This window comes from Hippoglossus stenolepis, chromosome 9 (assembly GCF_022539355.2).
Source record: "Hippoglossus stenolepis isolate QCI-W04-F060 chromosome 9, HSTE1.2, whole genome shotgun sequence".
NCBI lineage: Eukaryota > Metazoa > Chordata > Actinopteri > Pleuronectiformes > Pleuronectidae > Hippoglossus > Hippoglossus stenolepis.
In genome coordinates, this window is record NC_061491.1 from 14,016,313 (window position 1) to 14,043,300 (window position 26,988).

Below are 26,988 nucleotides of genomic sequence, written 5' to 3' on the forward strand. Positions count from 1 at the left end.
GATAAATGGTTGTCTTGGAGATGATAGCACTCTAGGCATTCACTGGATGTCCTCTTGTGTTCGTTAGACACAGAAAGGGTAGCTCCGAGAGAGGAATTAATAAAATCAGTGTGAAATTACTCTCTGATGAAATCACTGATGCATCCTGGCAGCACTATCAATATTAAACTCTGCATGAGTCATTGCGAATCTGACCTTTATCAAGATCATTCTCTTTTCCTTGATAGGACTTAAAATATTTAGTCATGATGCAACTGTTTCTTCAGATGTTTGGTTTTGAAATATACCAAAATCATAAATTCTCCATGTCTGCTTTTCTATGTCAGAGAGAGACTATACACATAGGAGTAAGTTTTTTGTATAAGTCTTGTATTTGTCTGTAAAGAACTACTGGTCAATCAGTCCACCACCTTGGTTCATACTGAAATAACCTTTTGATGGACTGCTATTAAATTCTGTGCATTGTCCATAGAGGAGGAATCCTAATGAGTTTAATGGTCCATTGACTTTTCTCTTGGCGCCACCATGTGGTCCGTAAATCCATTAACTTATATCCAAGGTCTTAATGTATCACAGCAATTTATGGTCCCCATATGTTGTACCTGACTGTTTATCTGGTTATTTCCTTTTTATTTAAATACCACAAGAATTATTGGACTGGTTGTGATGGAATTTGTAAAACACCTCACTTTGTCCTCGAGGATGGATTGTTATAGCTTTGGTGATCCCATTGTGCCATCATCAGGTCAAAGTGTATTTTTTTCCCAATGTCATTTGACTAAAAGTACAAACCTAATGAGATTTCTCACCAAACACAGCTGCAATTTGTGTTCAGTGCTAATTATGTTAACTTGCTAATGGGCTAATTCAAGATGGTAAACTGTTTTCGAAGCTGCACTTAGGTTTAGTGGACATTCCTAAATGTTTCTACAACCTTTTTGATATTTGTCACTTGAATGAAAGTCTGTCACTGCTATTAAAAAGCCATATTGCATTAATATATCTTGAGTGTTGAAACATCACGTACACAAATATCGATGTCTCTTTCACCCATATTTCCATCCACATCAAGCCGTTATTTGCTCTTTTCCTGTCACATACCTCCACTCTACGTCTGTATCTCTTTAACATTCCAGTGAATGTTCCCCAGTGATGTTAAAGAGCTTGAAAATCAGACTCTGTTGTTTCGGGTCCGATCAGTATTCCCCTCACACACCTACTGTGGAGGCTCCATCTGTAAGCTTAAAATGACACTTGAGGCTTTCCTTCGAGTGTCACTCTGACTCCGGCTGAGGGCTCTTCACTTTGTCTACATCCCAGAGTCGGCTCAGCCCCCTGGTCTGCATGTCTTCGACGCGATGAGTGTTTTTCTTCTCAGATACTCAAACCTCTCTGCAATGCATCCTAAGATACCTTTTCAAGGGCTTGTGGAGTGCAGCTGTGAATAACTTCTCAGTGGGCTAATCCCACTTCAAAAAGCATGTCCTTGGAATACACTATTCTTAATCCTGCATTCAGAGCTTCACGCATCATCATTTCCCTGGAAGCATGCAGCATGTGCCACCGTGAAAACGAGCCTGCATATGAGATGAGACTGGAGAAATTCTGCACGGTGGATCAATAAAATCAATACTCATGCTAAGCCAAGATGCGTGGGAGCAAGGCTCGGAAATAAAATATATCACGGTGAAATGCATTTCAAGGATACATAGGGTGATGCTGAATGTTTCTTTCAGCCGGTTGTGTGACTTGATCAGACAGCAGATAGGAATCCTGTCTAATGTGGTGAAAGTCATTTCAGTGTCACTGATGAGGCCACGATAGATGGAATTGATAGATTGACAGTGGAGTCAGGCACTTCCTTGCTCCATCTTCCATCTCTGCCTCAACCTGGAGAGACGGAGCTTGTCTCGGCCTTGTGATGTGTGGACGAGGGACGTTTCAGTGCACCGGGACCTGTCAAACCCACCATCCAAGGCTGATCGCCCACATAGGAAGAAGCAGCTCTGAGCATATGTCTGCACGTCCAGAATTACAGTATTTTTTACTGAACTATCTCAGCTGGAATTCACATAGGCACGAAATGATCTATTCTATATATATATATATACTGCATGTATGGGAGATATGGGATTTTATATGATTTCCTGAAATGCAGCTGTACAAACCATTGACTTCTACTGAAGCCCCGACTCTGTACATACAACCCACTGAGTTATCTTTTCCCCTGAGATATTAGCAGATGGCTCTTTAATCTCCGCCTCTTTCAAGACGCTGCTGTGTCACATCAAAATAGCCAAGAACATGAGGCGGGGAAAGTAAGATTCACTAAAGACATAAATAAGAGCAAAAATTGCATCATTGATTTATGAGCACACTAATTACAGAGGGAATGAAGGGGAAAAGAGCAGCACAATACTGTTCTTATCAAAACTGCAGCTGAACCACGGACGGAACATGTGTGTGTATGGTGTTCCAAGTTATTGATTCAGTATTATGTATGACACATGGCGCTTGTAGGAGAACACAATGTGCTGAACATAAAAACACTCAAACATATGTGATGTTCTGCTCCTTCAGATATGTCTGCTGGGTCTGAATGATGCCACTATGTTATCATAGCCAAAACTAGAACTCAAAACTAATGGTGTATATTATGTCTTTTAGGTGGACCCCATACATTTACCAAATAATCTTTATCATCAAATAAAATTCTCCTAAATTCTCAATTTCATTACTTTGTTAACAAAGCACCCTGGCGCCCAGCCTATAAGCTAAGGATATACATTATCCTGACTCAGAGTATAGCAAGTGATGTAAATCATTGGGTGAGTTTTTCATTTTTGGCCCCTCGTGAATTCATTCTATACTCCCAGGTAAGTTTTCAATTTGTTTTCTCAGGATCAAATCCAACATATGCCGGACCACCTTAAATCAAAGGGCATATGAGCATCCGGAGCAGAGTGTCCCAGGGGGAGACCCTGACACAAAAGGATGCTTACTTTCAATGAAGTCGGAGGTGCTAAAGGTCAGGGGTTAATTGTGTGGCAGGCATAAACAACCGGTTGTCTACTTCATCCCCGTCGATCAGGAACCGAGGGGTCACGAGGATCAGCTTGCTTCCCAAACATTCGTGGGTGTGCTCCTTCTGGGACATCAAAACAGGTTTAGAATAAGATGAAACTTCCCATGGGGGAAAGAGTGCATGAGTGCTAAACCAAGTCCAGATGGAGAGATGTAACATGATGTGACCTATCCTCTTAAAAGCCAAGTCTTGACAAACCTCCAATTGTGTGTGGCTTACAGTGTCTTGACAGAGGTGGGGAAAAGAGGCTTTAAGCAGTTTTACCCAACATCTGACTTTAATTTAATGAAGGAAGTGGGTGTGATGCAGGGGCAACACTGCTGGGACAGTACCTTTCATTCTGCTAATTAAGTTTGAGGTTTTACAAGTGTGAGAGGATTAGGAGCTATTAGGGAGCATTTGTTTCTATGATTTGTGTGATTTATGTTGTTGTTGTTGTTGTTTGGGCCTGGGTTCGGCTTAGGCTGAAGCTTTTTCATATATATTTGAGTTAAGCTGAAATTAAAATGCTCATTTTAATATAAACAAGCTCTGTAAAATTAAATTTACTCTGTTCTCTGTTGACCAAAACAACAACGAAGGGAGAACGTGCATATTGATTTTTTTTTTTTATCTTAAATACATTATGTAGCCTCAGAAGATATTCCGACCCCATCGCTTTTTGCACAATTTTTGTGTCACAGTATTAATTTTAAATTGATAAATAGACGTGTTTTTCACCTAAAATCTGTAATGACAAAGTGAGAACATGTTTTTAGACTGTTTTGCAATTTATCCGAGTAGTAGAAAAACATCCACATGTATGAAAGGTGTTGATCAATGACTTCTATCAACAGTTTGAACAGCATGAGAACAACCTGCAATTGTCAGCACTGTTCACTTTAGATGCTAAGTTGTGTTGTGTTTGAACACCACTGCTAATGACACTGTCTGCTCACGTCCCTTCTTTTGTAAACCAATTACAATGTGTCAAACACATAACTCATAACATTTGGGGATTTAGTTCCAAATATTTCTATCTTTTAAAATTAACCAGTTTTTTAATCAAAATATATGCTGTATAATAAGTTTTGACTGCAAAATGAAGTACAGTTATGTATTCAGGGAAGGCATAAAAGGCGTATTACTTGTTTTCTCAACGACATGGTATATTTACTTCTTCAATAACCCCCCTCTGTGTGAGATGCGACGCTGTTCCTCTACTCTCGAATGAGCCGGAAAGCAGATGCATCTGTGTGGCTCCAGCCAGAGGTCAGTGCAGCCCAGTGGAGAGGGCACAGGCGACCCCTCCCGTCACAGGCCTTGTTCCAGCTCCCTGGACACACCGCAGCCAATTTAGCGCTCACAGCCAGTATCAGTTCCTGACACATAGCACCATTCATTGCTCTCATTATTGTCCGACTGAGACACATTTCGGAGAGCAATAGAGGAGCAAAGCCAAGGAGCGAGACGTCGCAGTGGACCGATGAGAACAGGATGAGAGTCCAACCACAGGCTGGGCGAGGAGGATATAGTTTAGAATTGAGAGTCTTAGTTTTAAGGGTGTTATTGTGCAAAGGTTAGAGATTGATGATAGCAATGGTGATAAGACGCAGATAAATGAACGCCATGATGTTATTATTCATTTGAATGTGTCTCACATGAACAACCAATACATCTATCTAATAATTCCAGAACTCTCTCTGTCGGTGTATATGAGGAACGCATATCTCGGCAGGTGTATTTTGATTTGTTATCTGGACCCGCGATATGTTCAGGGTTAATAAACAGGCAACCAGCGCTCTAGCAGCAATAGGCAGGACTAATCAAAGTAACAGCGTGTTCATGGCTTCGACGACTTGATTCTCCACTTCGGGGTTCTGTGTAGTGAGTTTGATTAAACAGGTGAAAAGCTGTTTGTGCAGCAGCGGGGGTGCAGCTTCAGGGTTCTGTGGACAGCAGTGGGCCTCTACCTGCTGCGGCTTAATAACTGCAGGTCACCTTTACAGTTCACAAAGCAAATCTGCCACCAGCATCACCACAGGCCAAGAACACAAACCATTACAAACAGGCAGGTTTAGAACTGCACTATTTTATCCAATTTCACAGCGACTATGGACCTTGATCAATGTAGAAGTAGACTATGGGGGGGGGGTTATACACCTTTACAATAACTACTGTCTACATAGGTCCCATTAAAGAAGCCTTTTGATGATCGTGTTCAGGTTCTGTTCAGCCTCAAATTGAATTGAATTCTATTATTTGTAGGTCTGAAGGTAGTGACGTTGTTTAGTATGTGTATGTAAGTGGACAAAACAACACGAACACCCTGCAAAGTATAAAATCCTCAGTCTCGGAAGAATCAGCATCTCTTTGGAACATTTTCAACAAAACCCGAACATTATAAGCGTCACTAAAGTAGTATTACTGGAGAGCCAGTGTGTGGGATTGCATTAAATGGAGCGCTATGTAGTTTTATTGGCTCCATCCTCTGTAGAAATGTTTACTCAGAGTGGCTTGTTAAATCGTCATAACCAAGATAGCACCGTCCTCATTAAACTGAAGACATCATTTGCAAAATGTTGTTTCACCACATTTAAGGCTTTAATGACATATTTAAATGCAGAATGGTAGTCTCCGGCTTTTATCGGGGGGGGGAAACATCTTGGACACGTGACTGTGACTGCGTTAAAGAAGTTGTGTAAGTGGAGCTTATTTACCTAACCAACGGGCTAGCACACATTCCGATCTCTGTTTATTCCTTCCGTCGTCCTCTTTCTCGCTCTTTCACAGTTTCTCTCTCCCCCCCATCCTCTCCCGGCTCCCCCTCTACCTTCTCTACTTTTTTTTTTTTTACCGAGTGGATTAACTGCATTCCCCAAAGTAATCCCCTTTTTCCCACCTGATTTACTCGCAATACACCAATTTTAAGTCTCACTTTCCCTGTGCTGATCTCCCAGGGGCTGATGGCCTCTCATAAAAGGGGGGCAAACCGCACGATGGGATGACGCTGTTTTCTCCTCTCTGTGGTATGTTGCGCTTCAGGCTGTTTGAGTGGCTTCGCCCATTCGGCTCACCCCTGTCTTTGAATCCAGTGGTGGAGACAAAGCAGGATGTGAACTGAGAGGTTAACAACAGAATTAATATCTGGTGTGGGCACGGCTGCGGTGGTGAAGTAACAGCGGTTCATGGGGCCAGAATGAGCTGAGGATGCATCTGTTTTCTTTTATTCTGGCCCCTATGACACATAAGGAAACAGACTCTATAGGGGACATACTGTTCACATACACTCAACTGTTCATTTAAAAGCTACAGCACCATTTTGTCGTTCATGTTGAGATTTTCTTATCGAAGCATTTGTTCACAGATCTACGGATAAGTTACTCGATTGAATTCTATATTTCTCAATGTTAACAAGTGGCTTTAATATCATATTTTCATTTGAGTGTTACACTCAGGCAATTACTTAAGACCCACATCACCCTGCTGTGACAGTATGAATGATGTTTTTTGTTGTCCCGCTGTACTCAAAATTCCAATCCCATTTTAATTGTTGTTGTCATAGTTAATAACAATAAGTGGTCGTTGGGGATTACAATCATTAAAATAACTGAAAAGCTGAATTGTTGAATAAGGTCATTTTTGTTCTTTATCATTTTTTTTTAGTTTTTTTTAGCAATGGCCCTTAACAGGATTGTAAGACCCCTCAAACTCTAAATAATTAAAAATAGAACTCCTCAGTGATTGCAGCTATCTCCCATAATCATGTTTCCTCGATGTGTCCTTGTGACAAGTGGTTGTTTTTTTTAATTGTGTGCAAATAATACGTTGTCAGTAGGAGGCTAGTTTCTTGTTTGCCATTTGAAGTGCCGGCTGTTTCTAGATCTGTAATAGCTCATCAAAGCACAGTTACAGTTTAAACAGAAGCATAAGCTACGACACAGGCATTTCAATTTGAACAGTTTCATTCAATTTCATGAAATAACATACATCAGGTGAGTCCGATTTTTTAATGCTGTTCACAGTGGTTTCCTTCCTTTCATACTTATTGTCAGATTATTCAAATATCATGGAATCCTTTTTCTTTGACTAAGAACATGAAATCCTTTTTGGACATATTTACTTTCTATTGAGTCTCTGCAGTGAATTATGTTAGTACACATGCAGCATCTGAGAACATATTGGAGCTTCTTCATTCTTATTCTGTTTTTCCTATTTTGGACAATATCTGTAAAGACGGCAGACATACAAGCCACTGCTTCTCATGTTGGTCATAAGGAGTAAGGGATGGCTTAGGGTTGGAACCTAAAATTTATAATCTTATAATCCATCGATAAGATTGATTTTGTAACTAAATAAGGAGAAAACTAATTCTGCTACAAAAATAAGCTCAAATAATTTTTTACACAACATTCTTAGTTACTAACCAGGTAAAACTTGCCTTTCTATCTTTTAATACACCACCATTGACAGTGGAAACAGAAATGTGTATTCACCATTTGTAGAACAAATCACAGTGCGATCTTACGCATAGAAATTAGGTTGAGTTTACATGTTCTCTCGCTGGAACGTGGTCATAAATATAGCTCCCTCAGCATCAGTCATTACTTACAGGTTGACTGCATGATCCCCCGAGAGCTGTAGACAAATTCTGATCTAACGCTGATGTAATTTCAGGGAGATGGTGACAGGAACTGTGAATTGGGGCTTTAATGACTTAATGACATTGAAAGTGTCTCGGGGTGTGTTGATGCAATCAGTCTTTCAAGTGCAGCATTTTTAGGGCTAACTGTGAAAATCTGATCTGTTGTTGTCCTTCCTCAGCCACAAGAGGACATGCTGGCTCGTACATGTATGTTGTTTAATCTGTCCAACACATGATAAGCTACAGCACATTTGCCGCTTCGGTATTTTACTTTTGTTTCGTGTACATTATTTGATGTATTGAGATTGAGGCCTTGTAGCGAGCCTTGTTTTGACTCTGCAAACGTTAGTGTCCACGAGTTGCTTTTCCACTTTTTGAACAAGCCTCCGCTGCTTTCTGTAGTAGAGCCACTAACACGCCACGGGAGCACAAGATCAGACTTCCCCTGACCTTTCTCACATGAATTAGTCTATTAGGATTACCAGTGCTCAGCAGGAGCATGGACATGTCTTGTGACTTTTAGGTAACATGTCTTAATGAGCTGTGTTTCACTTCCATTGTGTAACAGCAGAAACAGACAAATGTGCACACGAGAACAGCTTTTTCGGGGAATCTGCTGTTTGAGAATACTGTATACACCTACACACCCCATTTTTATAGTATTACATAAATTAAAACCAAACAAAATTAGCACTTTGACATTTATACATGTGATAAAAACAACCTTAAATTACCATCTTCGAGAAAAAAATATTTTATGTCTACTTTGACTTTTTAGTTTGGCCCATGTCCCATCTACTTACATGCAGGAGGCAGGATATATGACCTATACTGCAGACAGCCAACAGAGCGTGATCAGAAAGCTTTGGCTTCACTTATGGGGGAACTGTCATGTCGTCCATCTTTGCAGAGTATGGTCCAGACATGTATAAGGTTTTGACCTTGTCTGTCTTTATCATCTTTTGGGAAACGTTCACAGCTCAAATTCATCAAACATCTTTTCACACGGATGAAGTCGTCTCATGGGTCATGGCAAGTTTTGGTGAATCACAAAACGTTTCTCACTTCCTCTCTGTGCCTCTCTCCCGCAATTTATTTCGCTCTTTTCATTTATTTCTGTTTTCGGTATTCCGCTCTGCTGCAGATTAAAAAAGCTATTGTTTGTAGTCGCAGTACCTCAGTGACCATTATGTGACGACCATGACTGTATTTCCCTGGATCGAGAGACATTCGACGAAAAACAGATACATTTATAGAAATTACAAATGTGCCCAAGTGACTATCATAGATTTAATTGAAGAACCCTCAGAGAGATTTAGCACCATAACAGACTTACTTTAATCATGTTTCACTTTCTGAAGCTTTTTCAATCTCAAGCCTGCTAACATATTCATGACGCCAAAATATAGGAGTCACAGATGATTTTTTTTTTTAGAGGATTAAATGTCGCACAGCTGCCAAAGGCAAGTTTGGAAATCATTAGAAATCCGTTAAAAACCGCTCAAAAGTTCACCCCACTCCCTCCCACCCTCCCCTTCTAAACTATCCCTGTAATCTCCTCTTCCCTTATCTGTATCTTTAATAGAGGAGCGTGCAAATTGGTGTGATGGGGGGGGGGGTTGGGGGTCTGTCACCCTCTCTAACTGGTTAGATGAATCAATCAGAGGAAAGCAGTTTCAGAGAGCATTTACAGAGCAAAGGTGGCTGTAGAGTAGATGATATTCCCGTGACAATTGATCATATTAATCGTCTTATCTGCTCTGTCTCTGTAATACTTGAGTAAAGACACTGATGGGTGTTAGTTGCATTGCAAAAATACTGTCAGTGGTGCCATTGCTATTCTTAACTTTAGTGTAGGTATGTAGCTGTACTGCAGTATGTATCAATATGGATGGGTTTAGCAGCAGTTTGTATGATTTTGCACAAACTGCTAATAATCCAATAATTAAATAACTGTTAAATGAAATAAAGGCAAAAAGGGGTTAAAGACTTCTGTCCTGTCTGGAGAGGAAAGGAAGGAAAACAAGTTTTCTCCGATGAGGAAGTATATTGTCCGACCTCAAAGGCTTCTCTGACATAAGAATAATATTTTTTTATATTTCTTTGTATATGCTCTGTTTAGCCCCGTAGTCGACCTCTCCCTGTCAGTGAAAATGTATCATATTGACTATTGCTATTTGCAATTTAACAATTGTTTTTTAGCACCAACACAGGACTGCAACCCCATAATACATTTTATAATAGGTCCCATCAATTTGAATTTTTAATTCTCACAAACCCATTGTTGATATATTATTACTTTTACGCCAAGATATCTGTAACTGGCCAAGCAAACTGCAGAACTGAGTAAGAACGGTGTCTATTGGCTCTACTTTGTAAACCACTGGAAAGTATATGATAATTCTTTAAAGTACATGCAAAGTGCACTGGGTTAATTGTTCTTAACACTTGAGAACTGGGACCTGTATTGTAGCATTAATGGTCTCCCAAGGAGCTATCTGATTTATTATTTTCAAGAAACCAGTGTCTTTGTGAGAGCTTCACAGGGAAAATTCAATATGTGCTCCTTACCAATGCATTCTAATGAGGATGGGGTCTTTCTAATTGCCTGAGCCTGTTTCAAATAAATGAATGCACCTTTTCTTTTGTTTCTGGCTCTTTCAGATATTAACGAATGCGAGAGGGACCCATGCAAGAACGGCGGCATTTGCACGGATCTGGTTGCCAACTATTCCTGCGAGTGCCCGGGGGAGTACATGGGGAGGAACTGTCAATACAGTAAGTGCTCGTGTTTCTTCTTTTAATGTTTGTCTTTTAACTCTTTTACAGCTTCCCACTGATTTCAAACGGGGCACCTGTCGCTGCAGGTAATTGCACAGTGGATGGATTGAGCCAAGCAAACTGATCGATTACAGACAGTTTGCTGCTAAGTCCCACAAAGAACATCTAACCATGCTTCAGTGGACCGTGAATTAACCTCTGATTAAAACTTTCAAGTAGGTCATACAAGTGTATTGAGTCTTGAGGACAGTTATTTGCTTTTGGATGCATTTTATTACATGCGTTATTATTATTATAGATTTTCTGTTGCCTATACCCACAATTGATCTTGACTTGTTAACAGCACTATCCAGATGTTTTTTTTAAAAAAGGCCATAAGAAAACTCTACATTAAATCCAGGCTGCTTATTGTTAATAAAGGAGTCAGATGGGTGGAAGGATGATAATCGAGTTAAGAGGATTGAAATTTGCATGTGCACAGTGTAAGAGGCGCCATGTGCTCACTTTGTACCGTTCCAGGTAAAAATATGTTTCAGATAGAGAATGAAAGTATAAATTATATTTTATATAGAGTCTTTCCAAACTTGAACGGGCCCGGGAGAAAATTTGCTGAGCCCAGCAGGTAATCTGTTATTTGTGTCCAAACCCGACCCGAGTCCGATGTTTTCTCTGATAACAGACAGATGTATCATAAACAAATTAAGTAGATAGCCCAGCCAACATAACCAGACCCGACCTAAAACGAAATATCATTTTATAATCTGTGTCTGAAACTGGCACACTCAAATTTGACAAAGAAAAAAAGATTGAAAAGGTTTGTTTTATTAGTACTTCAGGGTTTTCTGTACTGAATTGGAAAGAATCTTCGGCATTTATTCAATGATCCTTTCTTTATTATATCTGAAAATACATATTGAATAAACAATATTCAGGATTATAATAGTTTATTGTTAGTTTGAAATTTGAGTTTTTACATTTCAAGCAATGCTTTGTGAATCAAGGGCATATTAACCTGAAATCCTTCCATCAGCAAAAAAGACAGAATTACTCAGATTCTTTGAAACTGACTGTTTAAACTCTACAACATGAATATGAGATCTGGACAATACAACATATGCAAAAGTATGCACCGTCTATTTATTCAAACATCATCAATATAATAAAAAAATCACATATTCTATTTATATTTGTGTAATAAGAAAACTATCTTGAAAAAGTCTTTGAATTCTGCATGTTCACACGACATCACAATAAATCCTGAAGCACAATGATGAAAAAAACTGAATCTACATATTTGGATGCTGAGAAGTCACTTTGTGCAGACAAGCCGTCATTTCATTTTCGCCCCGTGGCTTTATGGAGACAGAGAAGAGAGAGAGCTTCTGTCTTATCAGAATTGGCTTTCTTTTCTCCACGATGCTCGAGAGCTCTGAGGGGCTTCATTTGTTTATTACGCTATTGTGGGGATTTCGTCTGCTCAGTTGAGGAACATATTAGGATTAATGTATCAGTGGAGTTGGAGCTCTGAGCCACCCCCTGCACTGGTACTCGCAAGTGAATGAATCATGTCTTCTATCTCAGGTGCCGCACAGTTGCTCTGCGACAGACTAAACCTCTACATGGAGGAATTTTGAAACACGTCGGCACTGGGGCAAGAGGAAGCGGGGTCGTTTCTTTTAAAAACTGAATGATACAATGCAGAGGGATGTTGGAAAAGAGCCGAGTCAGAGAGTAAAGCTTGGCTGATTGGGTCGGTGAGTGAGAAAAACACTCTCCTATAGTGCCCTCTGTGCAAAGCGGCTTGGCTGGGTTCAGATGCAGTGGTCTTTTTTTTCAGTGGTCCAGCATCCATGTTGTTTAAATGGTGAATGCAATGCGCCCATCTCAGCACCCACGGGTGTGTTGGCTTTAGAATGTGATGTGGTCTGACGCATTGTTGGTGTATTGCTTTATTGATGCAGTGGAAATTGACTGCACGTTTGACAAACAACAACAACAACCCGGTCTCAAGTCAATAGGACAGAATGTTTCATCACGATAGTAATAGGCCGATGCGTGTGAAGTGCACCCACACGCACAGATGCTCTGTTTTTTGCCGAGGTGAAACCATCTCCTCTGCAGAGAAGCGTTCACTCTTCCTACCTGGAAAATCATCTTTATAATATCAATATCCCGAGGTGTAAGTGCACCTGGCATTTGAAGGGAATGGGAAATTGCCTCACTGCACGCTACACCCCCAACACACCCATGATTAAATAAATACAAAGCCTTTTGGATCATGCGTCTGGCACATCTGGACATGCACTTGCATCATGCACTTACATGTTATCACCCTATAATAGTTCCTGATTCAACTAAGCTCTATTATTTATTTTAAAATGTTCATATCCACTTTTCTAATTTAATGTAATATTTGTACGGTATATAATGCAGCCATTAAGTAAGCTTGTTATTTTCAAAGTTGCAGTGCAGTCTAAATGCCAAACGATTGATTTGATTTGTAGTTGTACTTGAGCACATTAGATTAAAACAATGGCCGTGAGATGTACAGTAAGTGCTGACTCTTTCCACAGCAGATGAACTGTGGAGAAACTCTAGTCTTTTTACATACGTATTCCCCCCCGGGTGGAAGATGGCCGAAAGTCCTCCACTGCTCACCAAATGTAGAAGTTAACCACCCGATACTGCCAGGTTGGAGCTGCTTCAACCTTTTGTTTGTTTGTTTGTTTCATTTGAAGTCAAGTGCACTGGGCTAGAACCGAACTCACCACAGATCTAATACTTTCAGACTGAACTGTATGTTTTCTGACAAGGCTGCCAGAAACTGGGGCATTTCATTACAAGGGACAATGACGGACGTTTTTTTTATTCTATTGGGAAAATTTATTTTATTTCTTTCAATTGATAAAATTCAACTATTTGACAGCAATAAAACGACAATACAATGTCTCAAAATTGCTGGACTTAAATTGATATTTATTTAAAAACGAATGTGTTTGTGAGTTTGCTCTAGTAGATCTGCACTCTGTCTGCGGTGCACTTATTTTATATGTAAAAAGCAACTGAACACATTGAATGTCTCCCCGTCTTCATGCTCAGCTGATAGCGAGAGCTGCTGGCTTTGTCCACTCGAGAATAGTTCTGCTCGCCCACAATTAATGTTAGTGCTGGCAAACCCTGCATTGTGCTTAACAACGGCAGACCAGAGGCTCAACAATAAGAGAAGACATCACGGTTACTCTTGCTTACCGTAAATGACAAATCTGATATATGTTTTACGGCTGCGGTTCTCAGGATTAGAAGTATGGGCTACCAGGGCTTTTTTTTATTTTTTTGCCCTGTACGCTTCTACTTTAGCTGGCTGAAAGCTTTGTAATTTCAAACTTATCTTCTTTACTTGGGTCCTTTGGATTCTCCTCCAGGGCTCCTTGTGATGCGTAATCTGATCATAAAAGTAGTGCAATGCCCCTTTAAAATCTAAAGACTTTCCCCATTGAAATTCATCATTTGTATAAAATGCCGCAGTGTTATCATAAGAAGCAGTCTGGTCCTCTGTGAATATTGTGTGGACAGAAAAATGGTAGAATGCCTGGAATACACTTCTATGCAAGAACTCATCATCTCCTCTGACTTGTTCCTTCAGCCCACACAGCCAGTGTGTTAGTGCAGGACTTGCCCACACACACACATATCCACTGTTGCAGATTAAGCTGCCGTACATTTTCTAGAAGTACTGTAGTGTACCTGGAAGCAGCGTGAGGCTATTGTGCGAAAGCAGTCATGAGGTTAAGTCCATTACCTGCCTTTTCAGTTCTGATCCTATTTTACTGAGGTAATTACACTGTCTTCAATATTGATTCCCATGATCCAATAGAAAGGGAGGAGTGGGAGGAAAGATCATATGTATCGCTCGACTTCAAACACACCCCACACTGGACTGAACCCCCCCCCCCACCTCCATTCATGGCAAAACAGTAAAACAGGTTGACCTCTTCAAATACCTTGAACTCAATATTGACAATAAACTCAGCTTTCGTCAACACATCACTTCCATTTATAAACGATCACAGCAAAGACTATTATATTATCCGTGAACCCAGAGCACAGTCCGTTGCCACCCACCTCCTGTTGCTACTTTACAAAAGCACAGTCCAACCCATCCTGCTGTACTGCTCCACCTGTTTCTAAAATAAACTCACCTGCATCACACACACCGCTTCTCAAATCCTCGGCCTTCCCACGACCAAAATCACAGACCTGAACGACAGAGACATTATCACCATAGCAGACGACACCGACCACCCCCTTCATCACGACTTCACATTACTGCCGTCCGGACGGAGGTGCAGAAAACTGAAATGGAGAAGGACCTGATTCAGTAGGAGCTTTGTTCCCTCGACCATCGCAGCACAAAATAAATCACCACCGTGAATTGTGACTTGTCTGTACATGTTTTATGTTTCACGTGATGTTCGGTAAGTTGCCTCTGCTGAAATGTGTCCTTTCGTGTTGATTGTACAGAAATGACTGTGAAAACAAATTCCCCCCCAGGGGACAATTAAGTCTGAAGTCAACATGAATACGAGTAAAATACACAGGGAAGCATAAATTATATTGAGAACAAGTTGCCTCAGTCTTTCTGTTGAAACTCATTTGTGATGGTTACCGCTGGAATCGTTCGTTCACATTTTCAGACACTGATACGGGCTAAACAGGCGGTTAAAGATCCAATATTGAGGAAACGTGGTGGCTGTCCAGAGCCTCATTATCTTAAAGCATCTTAAAGGCAACATGATTGTTTACACATCTGCCTTTAGCAGAAACTAAACTGATTGAAGAACACCAGGTTTACCTCACACCATCCATCCATCCTTTGTCTTCAGCTTGTCCGTGCCAGGTTGTAGAGGTAGCCTGTCAAGTAGTGATGTCCCTCTTCCCAGCCACGCTGTCCAGTTCTTCTGGGGGGGATCCCAAGTCATTCCAAGGCCAGATGGGATATGTAATCCGTCCAATGAGTTCTGGGTCCATCCCCGGTGTCTCCTCGCGGTTGGGCGTGCCTGATGAACCTCCAACAGAAGGCGCCCAGGAGGCATCATGACTAGATGCCCAAACCACCTAAACTGTCCCCTTTCGCTGTGAAGGAGCAGACGTTCTACATCGAGCTCCCTGCGTATTACTGGACCTCTTACCCTATCTCAAAAGCTGAGCCACTCGAAGGAGAAACTCATTCCAACCGCTTTTATTCATGATCTTGTTCTTTCAATCATTACCCAGAGCTTGTGACCAAATGTAAGGGTTAGAACGTAGATCGACCGGTAAGTCCTTAGCTTTGCATTGTGGCTCGGCTCCTTCTTTACCACAATGATCTGTTACAGTGCCTGCATTACTACTGACACTCCACAGACCCACCTGGCCACCTTGTGTATCATCTTCCCCTTACTCGTAAACAAGACCTGAGATACTTAAGCTCCTTCACTTTTGGGCAGCAACTCACCCCTGACCCAGAGAGAGCAATCCATCTTAAGATAGCTTCCACATTTACTGAAACACTCTGGGTTGGACTCCTTTGAAGCCAGAGCACTCCCATGCCACAAGGTGCAATGCTTTGACAAGTGGCAGCCATGAGGTGTTGATAGCAGTCTTGGCCGTAGCAAAGCTCTATATTAATCAGTTATTGAGAACACAACTGTAAAAAGATAATTCAGCACCCTGGGCTTGTCCTTAAAGCACCCACTTTGAGTTGGATGTTGTTATTTTAAGCACATGGTTGCACTAGTTATTCATTTCCAGGCTGTAGGCCACCACAGAGCATGACACACAACACACAATGGCCATATGTCCGTTTTGTTAGATTTTACTGTAGTTACAAACATCAATTTGCAAACCAACTTCACATGTGCTGGAACAGTCAGAAACCTACATATTATATAAGCCGGTGCGTTTAATTCAGTCTCATTTGTCACCTGTGGAACCTCTGTTGTGTGGCTGACATCTGTTTTGTGTCTTTATTATTCTTTTCCTCATCCCTTCTTTCGTCTGCATGCTCATTAGGATCGGTGCGCCGGCATACATTTCAGTGGGACTCTAATTTGTTTAGGCTGTAGGTAGGGCTTGTGGGAGATGGATTTAGCTGTCACATCATCGTAGTGCTGGCGTTAGTGATGTGTGCTGTCGCAGGGCTGATGTATGCTCAGGGGCCAGCAGGCCAAGGCCCGAGGGCTGGCTGCCTCTGCCGCTCTGACGGACGACTGGCAGGCAGCTCGTTAAAAGTGGTCCATCATTGCCACAAGGTGAGAAGGACCACAGCTTTGCAACAGTGTCTTGCCACAACATCCACAGAGAATACCTTTACAAGGGGGCCGCCCAGGAAGTCCAACATCTAGACAAATGTGCTGATATGCTGATATGCTGTTATGCTTGAGGTACAAATGTACCTCAAGCATAACGTCAGGTCGTAATAAGAAAAATATGGAATCCATTTCACTTTCAGGAATTAATTAAGGGTGATTCCGTTGGTCCATGATATGGTTGCAGTCATATCCCGGTGAATACTCCAAGTACATCTGCTCATTACCGGTTGGGGGAAAATAAAATGCAACCAATCCAAGGATCTCACCTGTGAGAAGCGAGCATGTCTTTTTCTTTTTTCTCCCTGACTCCTGGCTCCTCCCAGAATCTGCAACTCGCAGCCACTAAAACACACGAACATCCATTGTCTTTTGAATTACAAGGATTAGGCTCCAGTGCAAAAATGCTAAATGCAGCGAGGGTCACTGCAAAATCCGACGCATGTCATTTGAGAAAGTTCTAATTTCACACTCCCAGCCTTTTGGTTTGAACTGGTTCAACCACGTCCCAAGATAAAGAGCTGTTTATCCCCCAGCTTCTTTTCAGCTTCAGCAGTAGGCCACCGCAGCCACCTACACCATCCTCTCATCAGTCTGGGAGCGGTGAGTCACACACAAGGAAAAACTAGTGAAGCGAGAGTGATTTACCATAGTGGAATAAACAAACACATCTCTGTCAGTGTACACACACATAGACACACACGCTTGTACACTCGTTGCTCTTTTCTCGGTTGGTCCCCCCGGACTGTCCTCAGACATTACTCACTGTCTCCCCGGCTCCCTGTTGACTAGAGCCCCACTGTGTTACCAGCTGGATAGGTCGTGCAGGGGTTGTTGTCATTGTTCCATTCTTCTCTTACTCTTGGCTTTTTTTCTTGTGTGGTGAAAGTCAGCTCCCAGCTCTCAGAGCTGCCAGGTTCGTTGTGTGCTGATGCCCCGTGTGTCTGCTCGTGTCAGGGCTGGATTTGAAATGGCTCAGTCTTTTGCCTAAATGGCTAAGATGCCATCACAGACCTCTGATGACCAGTGCTCCAGGCGTCCCCTGAAGGCTGGTTTACATGGCCACTTGCAGTTCACCCTGCATGACTGAGCAGCGCCCGCGGCCGAACTCTTCACTTGGTCCTTGTCCTCATTCTTTTGGCCACTTCCACATTGCCTCAGCTTTTCCTCATATTGTGATTTTTAAGGCTGTCGCATGCAGCCGTTCCATCATATGTAACCAGACATACACTAACGGGGAGAAATCAAATGGGCTGATACAATTTGAATCACATCCACCGCTGATCAACAAAAAGCAGTACTATAAATGTAATGTGTCTTCTGTTTTATTCAACTTTCTATTTGAAATAAACACCAATGGCTGTTTACCACTGTTGCACAATAACAAAAGCAGCGGCTTATAAATTCAATTGTGTTGTACGTTCGAGGGTTATATTCAACATCATTATTTTACAGACAGAGAATTTGCTTCAGGTAGTTTCCTTGTGTAACACAAGTTGTCATGACATTTAAGAGAACATAAAACGCACCCAGTAAACATTGAGTAATATTCTTCAGACTGTGTATGGAGTGTTTTTGTGCTTTACGGCGTCACATTTTTGTTCATCGTTTTATTTTTTCAGACCATAAATAACTGACAATGAATGCTGTCAGTTGTTCCTTATACGGTGGAATAGGTTATATAGGTGAGAACGTGGAGGCTCCAGAATTATACTGTTTTCTTCGCAATTATGTTAAATCAGAAAAAAAATTGAAAAGAAAAGTGTTCCCTGCTTTTATGTCATATACGCTTGACCTGTGCCTAACTGAAACTGTCATAGCTAATTCAGCACATCTTCAGCACAGCTGTGATGCTGTTTAGGTTTAAGAGACACTGTGGGCTATCGAACAAATGTAATGATGTGGGGGCCTGTGCATCCTGAGCAGAATTCAAACCCTCACCCCTCACGTCTTAAGAAACAAGTTGCATATTGCAATGCAAGGTTTGATTGATATCTTATTGAGAGACAAATTCATTTGCATTTGCCCACCTGTGAAACCCAATTTGTTCAGGCTGAAGGATTCTGAGGATCTGCAGTCAATTCCTCTGATTCATTTTTGATGGAAAAGTCCCTCAGTTGTTTTGAACGACGACTGAAACAACAGCAGTTGAACTATTTATGTTGTTTTCTTGGCACCACAGAGTCCTCAGTGCCGCTGCCTTTCCTCTGGCTGAATTAGTTTATAATTGTGGAAGCAAAGTATACAATTTGCATGCATTTCACATCCTAATTGAATCTGTCCTGTTGCCGGCTAAATCTCCCAAAATCTGATATGTTTTGAAAGAAAGGCCACATCTTTTGGGTGTAAATGAGCAAATCTCATTCGGGGAGCTATGGCAACTCTTTTTGACTTTGAATTTTCCGCAGTGAAATTGTATATTGTGCCATGTGCTGTATTTATCTTACACACCATATGGATGCATCCCCGATTCCCTTCTGTTTCTGTGTTTTATTTCTCATGCGTTCGCTATTATTATTTGATTTCCCACTAGACTTAAAAAACAAAAACCTGAAACACAAAGACATACTTGTTTTGCCGAGTAATAAATTCTCACCTGGATAAACATTGCCAGAATCCCTTTCACCACAGGTATGTCTATTAAAGAGCTCTTGATATGCACGGACATACCAATTAGGATTAAGGGGAAAACACAAGCTTTTAAGAAGAAGGACAGCATTGCTCAGTCGATGGCATGGTGCCCCACTTTAATGCTGCAGCATGTACAATATTTAAAGCTCGTTGACTTTGAGGATGATGCTGTCCAGAGGTCGCCTCAGCACCTTTGGAGGAACCCTGAGGGCTGTGTTACTGATGGAGCTGCAGACTCTCAGTCCCTCGGCAGCATGAATGCAGAGCGGACTCACAAAGGATTTTGCCATAATAGAAACATCAGGAGTTTTCTTGTGATAAATCAAAGCAGCAAACATTGCAAGATAGGGAAGAGTCGATGATGACCCCTATGATGAAAAGGTTATGAAAAAAACATAACAGAATCAGAAAAGGGTTATAGCTCTAATGTTTGTCTGGTTTTAGAACAGGTGAAGGGGGGTGAGGGACAGAGACAAACAAGGATTTTGACTGATGGGGAGGAACTGAAGAAAGAAACAACACAAGATGTGGAGGACAGAGGGACTTCACAAAATGTGGTCTCTCTGGCATTTTTGATAAATCTGTATGCATTCCATAGACTGAGTCGAACCCATTTCTGAGTGCTGGTACTATATGAAGGGCCATCTGACGCCCTATCTCTCCCTCTCTTCACTCAGAATGCTCTGGACCACTGGGCATGGAGGGCGGGATAATCTCCAACCAGCAGATAACCGCCTCCTCTACCCACCGCGCGCTCTTCGGCCTGCAGAAGTGGTACCCGTACTTCGCACGCCTCAACAAGAAGGGCCTGGTCAATGCCTGGACCGCTGCCGAGAACGACAGGTGGCCGTGGATCCAGGTAAAGCACCGACACGGGACCGGTGACACGCAGAGCTGAGCAAGGGCCAGATACAAGGCGCCATCTTAATTATAGATTAGTCTCCTGTTTGTTGTGGCTTTAAATAGTTTTGTTTGACTTATATCTATTAAACTTATGTTAAGTTCTCTTCACTTACTTATAGTTGATGTGGGTATAAACTACACAGTATGAATACATTAATTACACATACTGTAAAATGAATGGCTCATTTAATGGTAATAAAAAGCCATAAGAGTGAGCTGGGGGTAGAACAGATGCAGGTGTAGTCAAGTGTGAGGCACAGTGTTTAAGTGTCATCGCCTGTTTTCACGTTGAATCGTGACATGCCCACAGCCGTATACCTACATTACCATGTACGCTGTGCTATGTGTCATATGTTGAGTTTGGCAATAGAAGTTCCCTAGAAACAAAACTGCGGCGCATTGTTGTAATTATTCAGTGGAGTCTCGAGTCTTATGCAAATTCTGTTGTGCAGATCACTGTGGTGTCAAGAGATTTGCTTAATACATTTATGCAACATTCAGCCATTATATTAACAGTAATAGCCGTGTTTTAATAATAAAAAACACATATTGCATTCAGGCTAAATATCCAGTGCCTGTTGTAATATTGTAAAACCATGAAAATAACAATATAATAGGACAAAATAATAACAATAATCCTTTTAGAGAAATTCCAAGTTATAAAGAGACTCACTAGGCAGCAACATAAAACAAGTTATAAAATCATTATATTTAAAAAGGGAATACATAAAAGCATTAAGGGCATAAAACCAATTCAATGAGAACTGATACAAAACAACAGTGTTGGAATATACTGTATGATATTTCTTTTAAAAAAAGGGAAAATTAAAACTCACTTCAGGGATAGTTTGCTGATAAAAATATTTAAGAAGCGATTTAGAGGAATTACGGAATCAGGTAATCTGATTTTCTTGCAGCAGATCGTTCCAGAGCCTCAGGACCAGTTTAGTTTTCAGCCGGGTTTCAGGAGCAGATAAAATACGTCTGTCCGGGCATCGCAAAGTGTGAACCAGCACACAGGATACTAACGGGTTAGCGATAGAAGAGAGAGAGAGGGAATAAAGAACCCTGAAAAGTGAACAGTAAGACCTTAAAATCAACTCTAAAACATACCGGGAGCCCAAATCAGCAGTGATACGATCATGTCTCACGGTTCAGCTTAAAAAGCCTCTGGCAGCGAAGTTCTGTAGAGTTCAATATGCTGCTAGAAAAAGGAATCCTGAATTATTTCTTCAGTCACATCCCACGCTTCCGTCCTCGCAAAATCCTGCCCTGCCAAGATCCCAGTGCCCTTATTTCTGGGCCTCTTAATCCTGAGTATTCATTTCCCATGTGTAGTATTACAGGATTTCCACCCCAGGTCCCATTGCATTTGGCAATGATTTAAATGATAATGTTGAAGCTCCTGCACCCCCTCACCTGAAACGATCTGGCTGTAGCGTATGAACGCAGACGTGAGCAGAACCAATTTTCTGGATTTATGTTGATCAAACAGTCGTGCATCAAGACCCAGCACTGAAACGTGTTAGATAAATTAACCCCAGTTCTCTTCCCAGGCTCAGTTCAGTCCCACATGTTTCACAGAATCCCAGATGAAACAACATGGTGATAAATAGTCATTATAGTGTAAATTATTTAGCTAGTTGATTAAGTATGATGTAAAAAAAAAAAAAGTCAGGCTTTTGTTACATTCGTCGTACTCGGCGATCACGTCTTCGACGACAGAAGAGCTGACAACCACCTTTGAGGCGAGCTGCTGCCAGATACATGATGCACAGTGAACCGTAAACCAAATATAATAGAAAAACATACTACACCGTGACACCGTGATGGAGAAAGTGAAGCCGTACGTCACAACAAGAGAATAGTAAGACGGGGCAAAAATGGATTTGTAAAAATGTGGGAAAAAAAGAATAAAAGGAGCGAGTCGGCGTGAGTGAAAGAGAAGGAGCCTGGCGCACGGAGAGGGCGAGGAGAACAGAACATAAAACATTGTTTGACTTTAATGATGCCACGTGGGATGCTGCGCGGGATGCTGTAGGCATTGTGTGTTTCTACACAGGGCCCGGATAATTGGGACGTGAGTACAGAGGTGTACAGTCATGTCAGTGTTTTGGGATTATGCTGAGGAGTCGGTGATGTGCTTTTGTTGTGCGGAGTGATGTGGCGTGACTGTGTTTGCGCGTCTGTCAAGTGAAACAGGTTCCACTGACAGTTGACAGCCCTATCAGGGTAGGGATGGGGTTCGCGGGGCTATTTTTACGGTGCCGTGTGTGACTCTGGATGTCTCCGTCAGTCTCAGCTCGCTCTCTCCCCCTGAACCGCAACATATGAATCAAACATAGAGCAACATACTTTGAATAATACATCACACAGCCGCAGACAAAGCAAACAAAGACTGTAAATGGGTTTCTTTGTCAGGACCTGTGCTAGTGAGTCATGCATGTGCGCGAGCTCGTCCCCCCCTCCCCCAGCTTTTCACACATATATGTTCTATGTGACAATATCAGTTTTCCACAGCCTCGCCACGACTAGCTCACACATTAAATTGCATTTGAACACTCGAGGGAAATATGCTGCTGGTCTGACCAATATCAGCGAGACATAGCTCCAGCCAGCCGGTGTGTGGAAGCATGAAAAAAATCCCAATCACTTGTGAAGGCTAAACGGGTCTTTGCATGCAGTGATTTAATGTAAGCCGAACAGTTAACGACACCATGTTCAGATGCGGGTCTCCATCTGTGTGTCACATTTGCCCGGCATGTGCCACATACATGTATGTATATTTAAAACTGCGTCTGTCTCGGGAGCGTTTCCCTTTTCAATTAACATTCTACAGTCTGGTCTGTGGCTGAGATGTGAGTCTGACGAATGCTTTTCTTTCATCGTTTATTTAGTAATCACATGACAGCAACCAAACCTTTGGATTGTAATACAAATGTTTTTGTGAACGTTTTTTTGGACCTAATGCTGTTTGATTTTCCTTCCAAAAGTTATTCTTAGAGTAAGATATCAGTCTCCTGCATCACCATGGTGACCCTCCCAGGCTGAACAGCTTCAAATCACTGTGGTGTTTGGATCTGGGCTTTTTGTTTATATCGTGTTAAATAATATAAAACTTAGGCAATGCTCCTATGACTCCAAGGAAATGATTACATGCTTGCGTATCCGGGTTGTGATCTAGAAGAAATATAGGTTGAGGGGCCAATTTAAGGGTACAGAGCGAATAGTTTTTCCCGCTTACACACTAGAAATCAAGAAGAAACAAAAACCAGATGTCATTTACATATGTGCCTCCAGCGCTTCCCACAGAATTCATTCAATCTATGGCAGTGGAAACAAACATCGTTCACAGGCTCAGCAGACTCCGGGTGACAGGTAGACTAAAGAGTGAAAGACAGACAGACAGACAGAGAGAGACAGAGAGAGACAGAGAGAGAGGACTGCATTGTAAAACACTTGCAGGTACGAGCACAAAGTTGCAGCTGAACCTATGAAGTCTGACTGTTAGCGCAAGAGCGTGAGTGGGCAAGTAGGGCTGTATTCAGTTATACAATGCAGAAACGGAGGCCATTTTCTAATTCATTATGAAACTGTGGCAGGACATATTGGCATATGGCCACAGTCCAGATAATGATTGTCAAACTGTGGCCTTATGTGTACTAAACAAAGAGAGCACAGTGAGAGACATTTTACTGTGAGGGTTTCACACTGAGGACTCAAGGTGCAGAAGACGAGCACAACATGATTTGAGTGAGGGAAAGAGACTTTATTACTGAGTAAGTGCTTGACTCTGTACAGTATGTACTCAGATGCAATTTAGTGCTTAGGTAGTTTCAAGGATAATCTTAAAAAACAAAATGACTTCAGATTTCTTACTCTACCGAGTTTTATATCCACACAAATCCTCTGGCCATCTTAACTCAGCCTGTAGCTTTGCTCACATCTCTGTAAAGCTTCCTTGTCACAATTATTTTGTTGCTGCTAGTAGTATAACCATACATGTGATCTCAAAGAACCAATGAGAGATAACATGATTGTCAGTATCACATTTTATCCCAAATCTGAAAATATCAATATCAACAGCATTCATTACAGCAGGAGATAGTCCTTTCCAGGATGTTGCAGACGGTTGCTGAACATTTCCTCCTGAGCCGTGAATGTTTTTCAGAGAGAAAACAGGTGAAATCGCACCACGCAAACAAGTGGTATTTCCTCTCTGTTGCAAAGGAAGCTCGACAACAGAAATGGTTTCATGTAGAATGTAATCTTTTTTACACTGTTAGCTGCCTTTGGCACAAATCATCCCTCACAAACTTCGAGAGGGCAAATGCCTGCTGAGGACGCACAATCTTGGTAATTTGATGTCCTTGTACGAAGATGGGTTGTGCAAAATCTGTGATGAGCCAGTTACCTCCAGTATTGGCTCTATCTGGTAAATGGAGTGTATTTAAACAGCACTTTTCTTGTCTTATTTTCCACTCAAAGTCACATTCACACATACACTGATTCTACAGCACTTTATTTCAATCATCATTCATACGGCTGTCAGGGGCAAATTCGGGTTTCATTATCCTTCCCAAAAGGATCGAACCACCGACGTTCTGGTTAGTGGTCCACCCTCTCTGTCCCTTGTGCAACAGCCGCCCAGATAGGGCAAATATATACATACAAAATACGAGCCATCAATTTTAATAATCTTTTCATGCGTGCGCAAATAATCCAAGAATTACAATACTAATAATAATAACTTTATTTGTATCGCACTTATCTAAACAAGCTTACAAAGTGCTTATCAAAAAGATGAATTCATTAAAATAAAAGGGATTCAATTCAGTTCAATTATGCCTGATTTTGTAAAATAATATTAAGAAAAGGTTTTTTGGTTTAAACAATCATAGTTTGTAGCCTACAAAATGCGTTTTGATGTTATTTGTGTTTGTCAGGGTAATCTTCACACACCTCTGTGTGCTTTGGAAGCGATTTAAGTTAATTGTCTCTCACGCTGAGACATTTTCCTTCAAGCTGACACTTGTTACTCTGCAGACAAAGGTCTGCGTGCAGCATGTTCCCGACGATGCCTCACTCAAACAAATAAATGCATCATTATTAACGCTTAAGTGACAGAGGTGCATTTCTGAGTGGTCATTAAAAATGTGAAGGATCGCCCCAATTACCCAGGCAGTGGCCTTTTAGTGACAGGGCCTCTAATTAGTGCGAGGAGCATCTATCTCTATGGAGAAAACTGAAGAGAGGGAAGAAATGCCGCGGATAAGAAAAAGTGGGTCTGTGCAGCTCTGAGGCTCTAACAAGGCTCCTTATGTATAATTAACTTGATACATTGGTTTGAGTGTGGAGAGAACAACGTGCAATTGAGCCTTGTCACTACAAATGGATATTAGAAAAGAAATGCATCGCACAATAGAATAATGATATATTATTGAAGTAGTTTCTGACAAGGTCGGCGAACAACAGTTTCTTTTCTTGTTCAGGACCCATAAGAGCCAATACTCTAATCTCTAATTTCCCCAGGAGACACAACCTGGAGTTTTTTCACTAACAGAAAAGGAGAGTTTAACTCAGTGGACTCTGCTTATCCATGTGAGCTTTGGTTCTTAAATATTTTACTTGTAAATTGCCTTATTTCATAGTATTACCACCATTTCTGTGCCAGAAAATGAGCTCAAGCTGCCAGAATACCGTCCTGAATACGATCGCATTATCAGTGGAGTTAGACTCCCCCGTTTCGGGTGGATTGTTCGTGTTCTTAAATAGATGCTTGTGTTTGCTATATGTTTCTGGGTTTTGGTGTGTTGAATGGATGATTTAAAAAATCAAGCAAAGGAAAGAATGCAACCTTGAGTCAGACTCGTCCAATTCATGGCAGTTATTCAAATCCTGTTTTAGTCTGCGATTCCTTTTTGAATTCGGCTTTTCCATTCTAGGTTAATGGCCGTGTGCATAATACGCACTCAACACTGTATTACTGCTTCCCCTCAGTTCTGCAGCTGGAAAAAAGAGAAGCTCTCTTTTTATCCTTTGTCAAAGAGCTGGATGAGCCAAACTTCAAGTCTTTTTTTTTCTTCCTGAAAATGAAAGTGCTGGGTGGGAATGTAGTGCCAAAATGATTAATGAATAATTGTCATCACCGATTATTTGCTTCATCTTATTTGTCACAGAAGTAAGTGCTGCTCGCTTTCACGCCGCTCTCCAGGGTGAAATCATTCTCCTTCAGTACATCAATCTGCTTGGTGAAAAAAAACCTGCAATGGGCACAGGCAGCTGCAGACCTGGACCCAGGTTCAGTATAAAAGAGCAACTTAATATGATTTAGTCTGTTTAAGTTTTCCATCGTGGCTTTGCTTCTTTTTCCATATTATATTACCAAAAGACGTATATAATAATTCAAACACTTGCATCTGATTTACCTAACAATAGCTGAGACTTCTGTCACACAATTCTTCCAAATATATGTTCTCGCCTTGACTTTTTTTTTTCAAATTGCAGCAGAGATATTGATTTGAAGATGTTAAACTAGTCACTGACATCATGTCTGCTGGGAGAGGGGCCAGCCCTTTATAGCAGGATCTGTTAGAAGCTATTAACCAGCAACGTCT

General features: G+C 41.4%; 1 protein-coding gene across 2 annotated transcripts in view; it reads left to right on the forward strand.

Moving 5' to 3' along the window:
* LOC118115082 (EGF-like repeat and discoidin I-like domain-containing protein 3) overlaps positions 1 to 26,988 on the forward strand; it is a 111,473-nt gene that overhangs the window by 51,056 nt on the left and 33,429 nt on the right. For both annotated transcript variants that reach the window (XM_035166025.2, XM_035166026.2), the window contains exons 4-5: positions 10,374 to 10,487; positions 20,146 to 20,327. In XM_035166025.2, the coding sequence (XP_035021916.1) occupies positions 10,374 to 10,487; positions 20,146 to 20,327 (296 nt within the window). The remainder of the gene's footprint in view (positions 1 to 10,373; positions 10,488 to 20,145; positions 20,328 to 26,988) is intronic.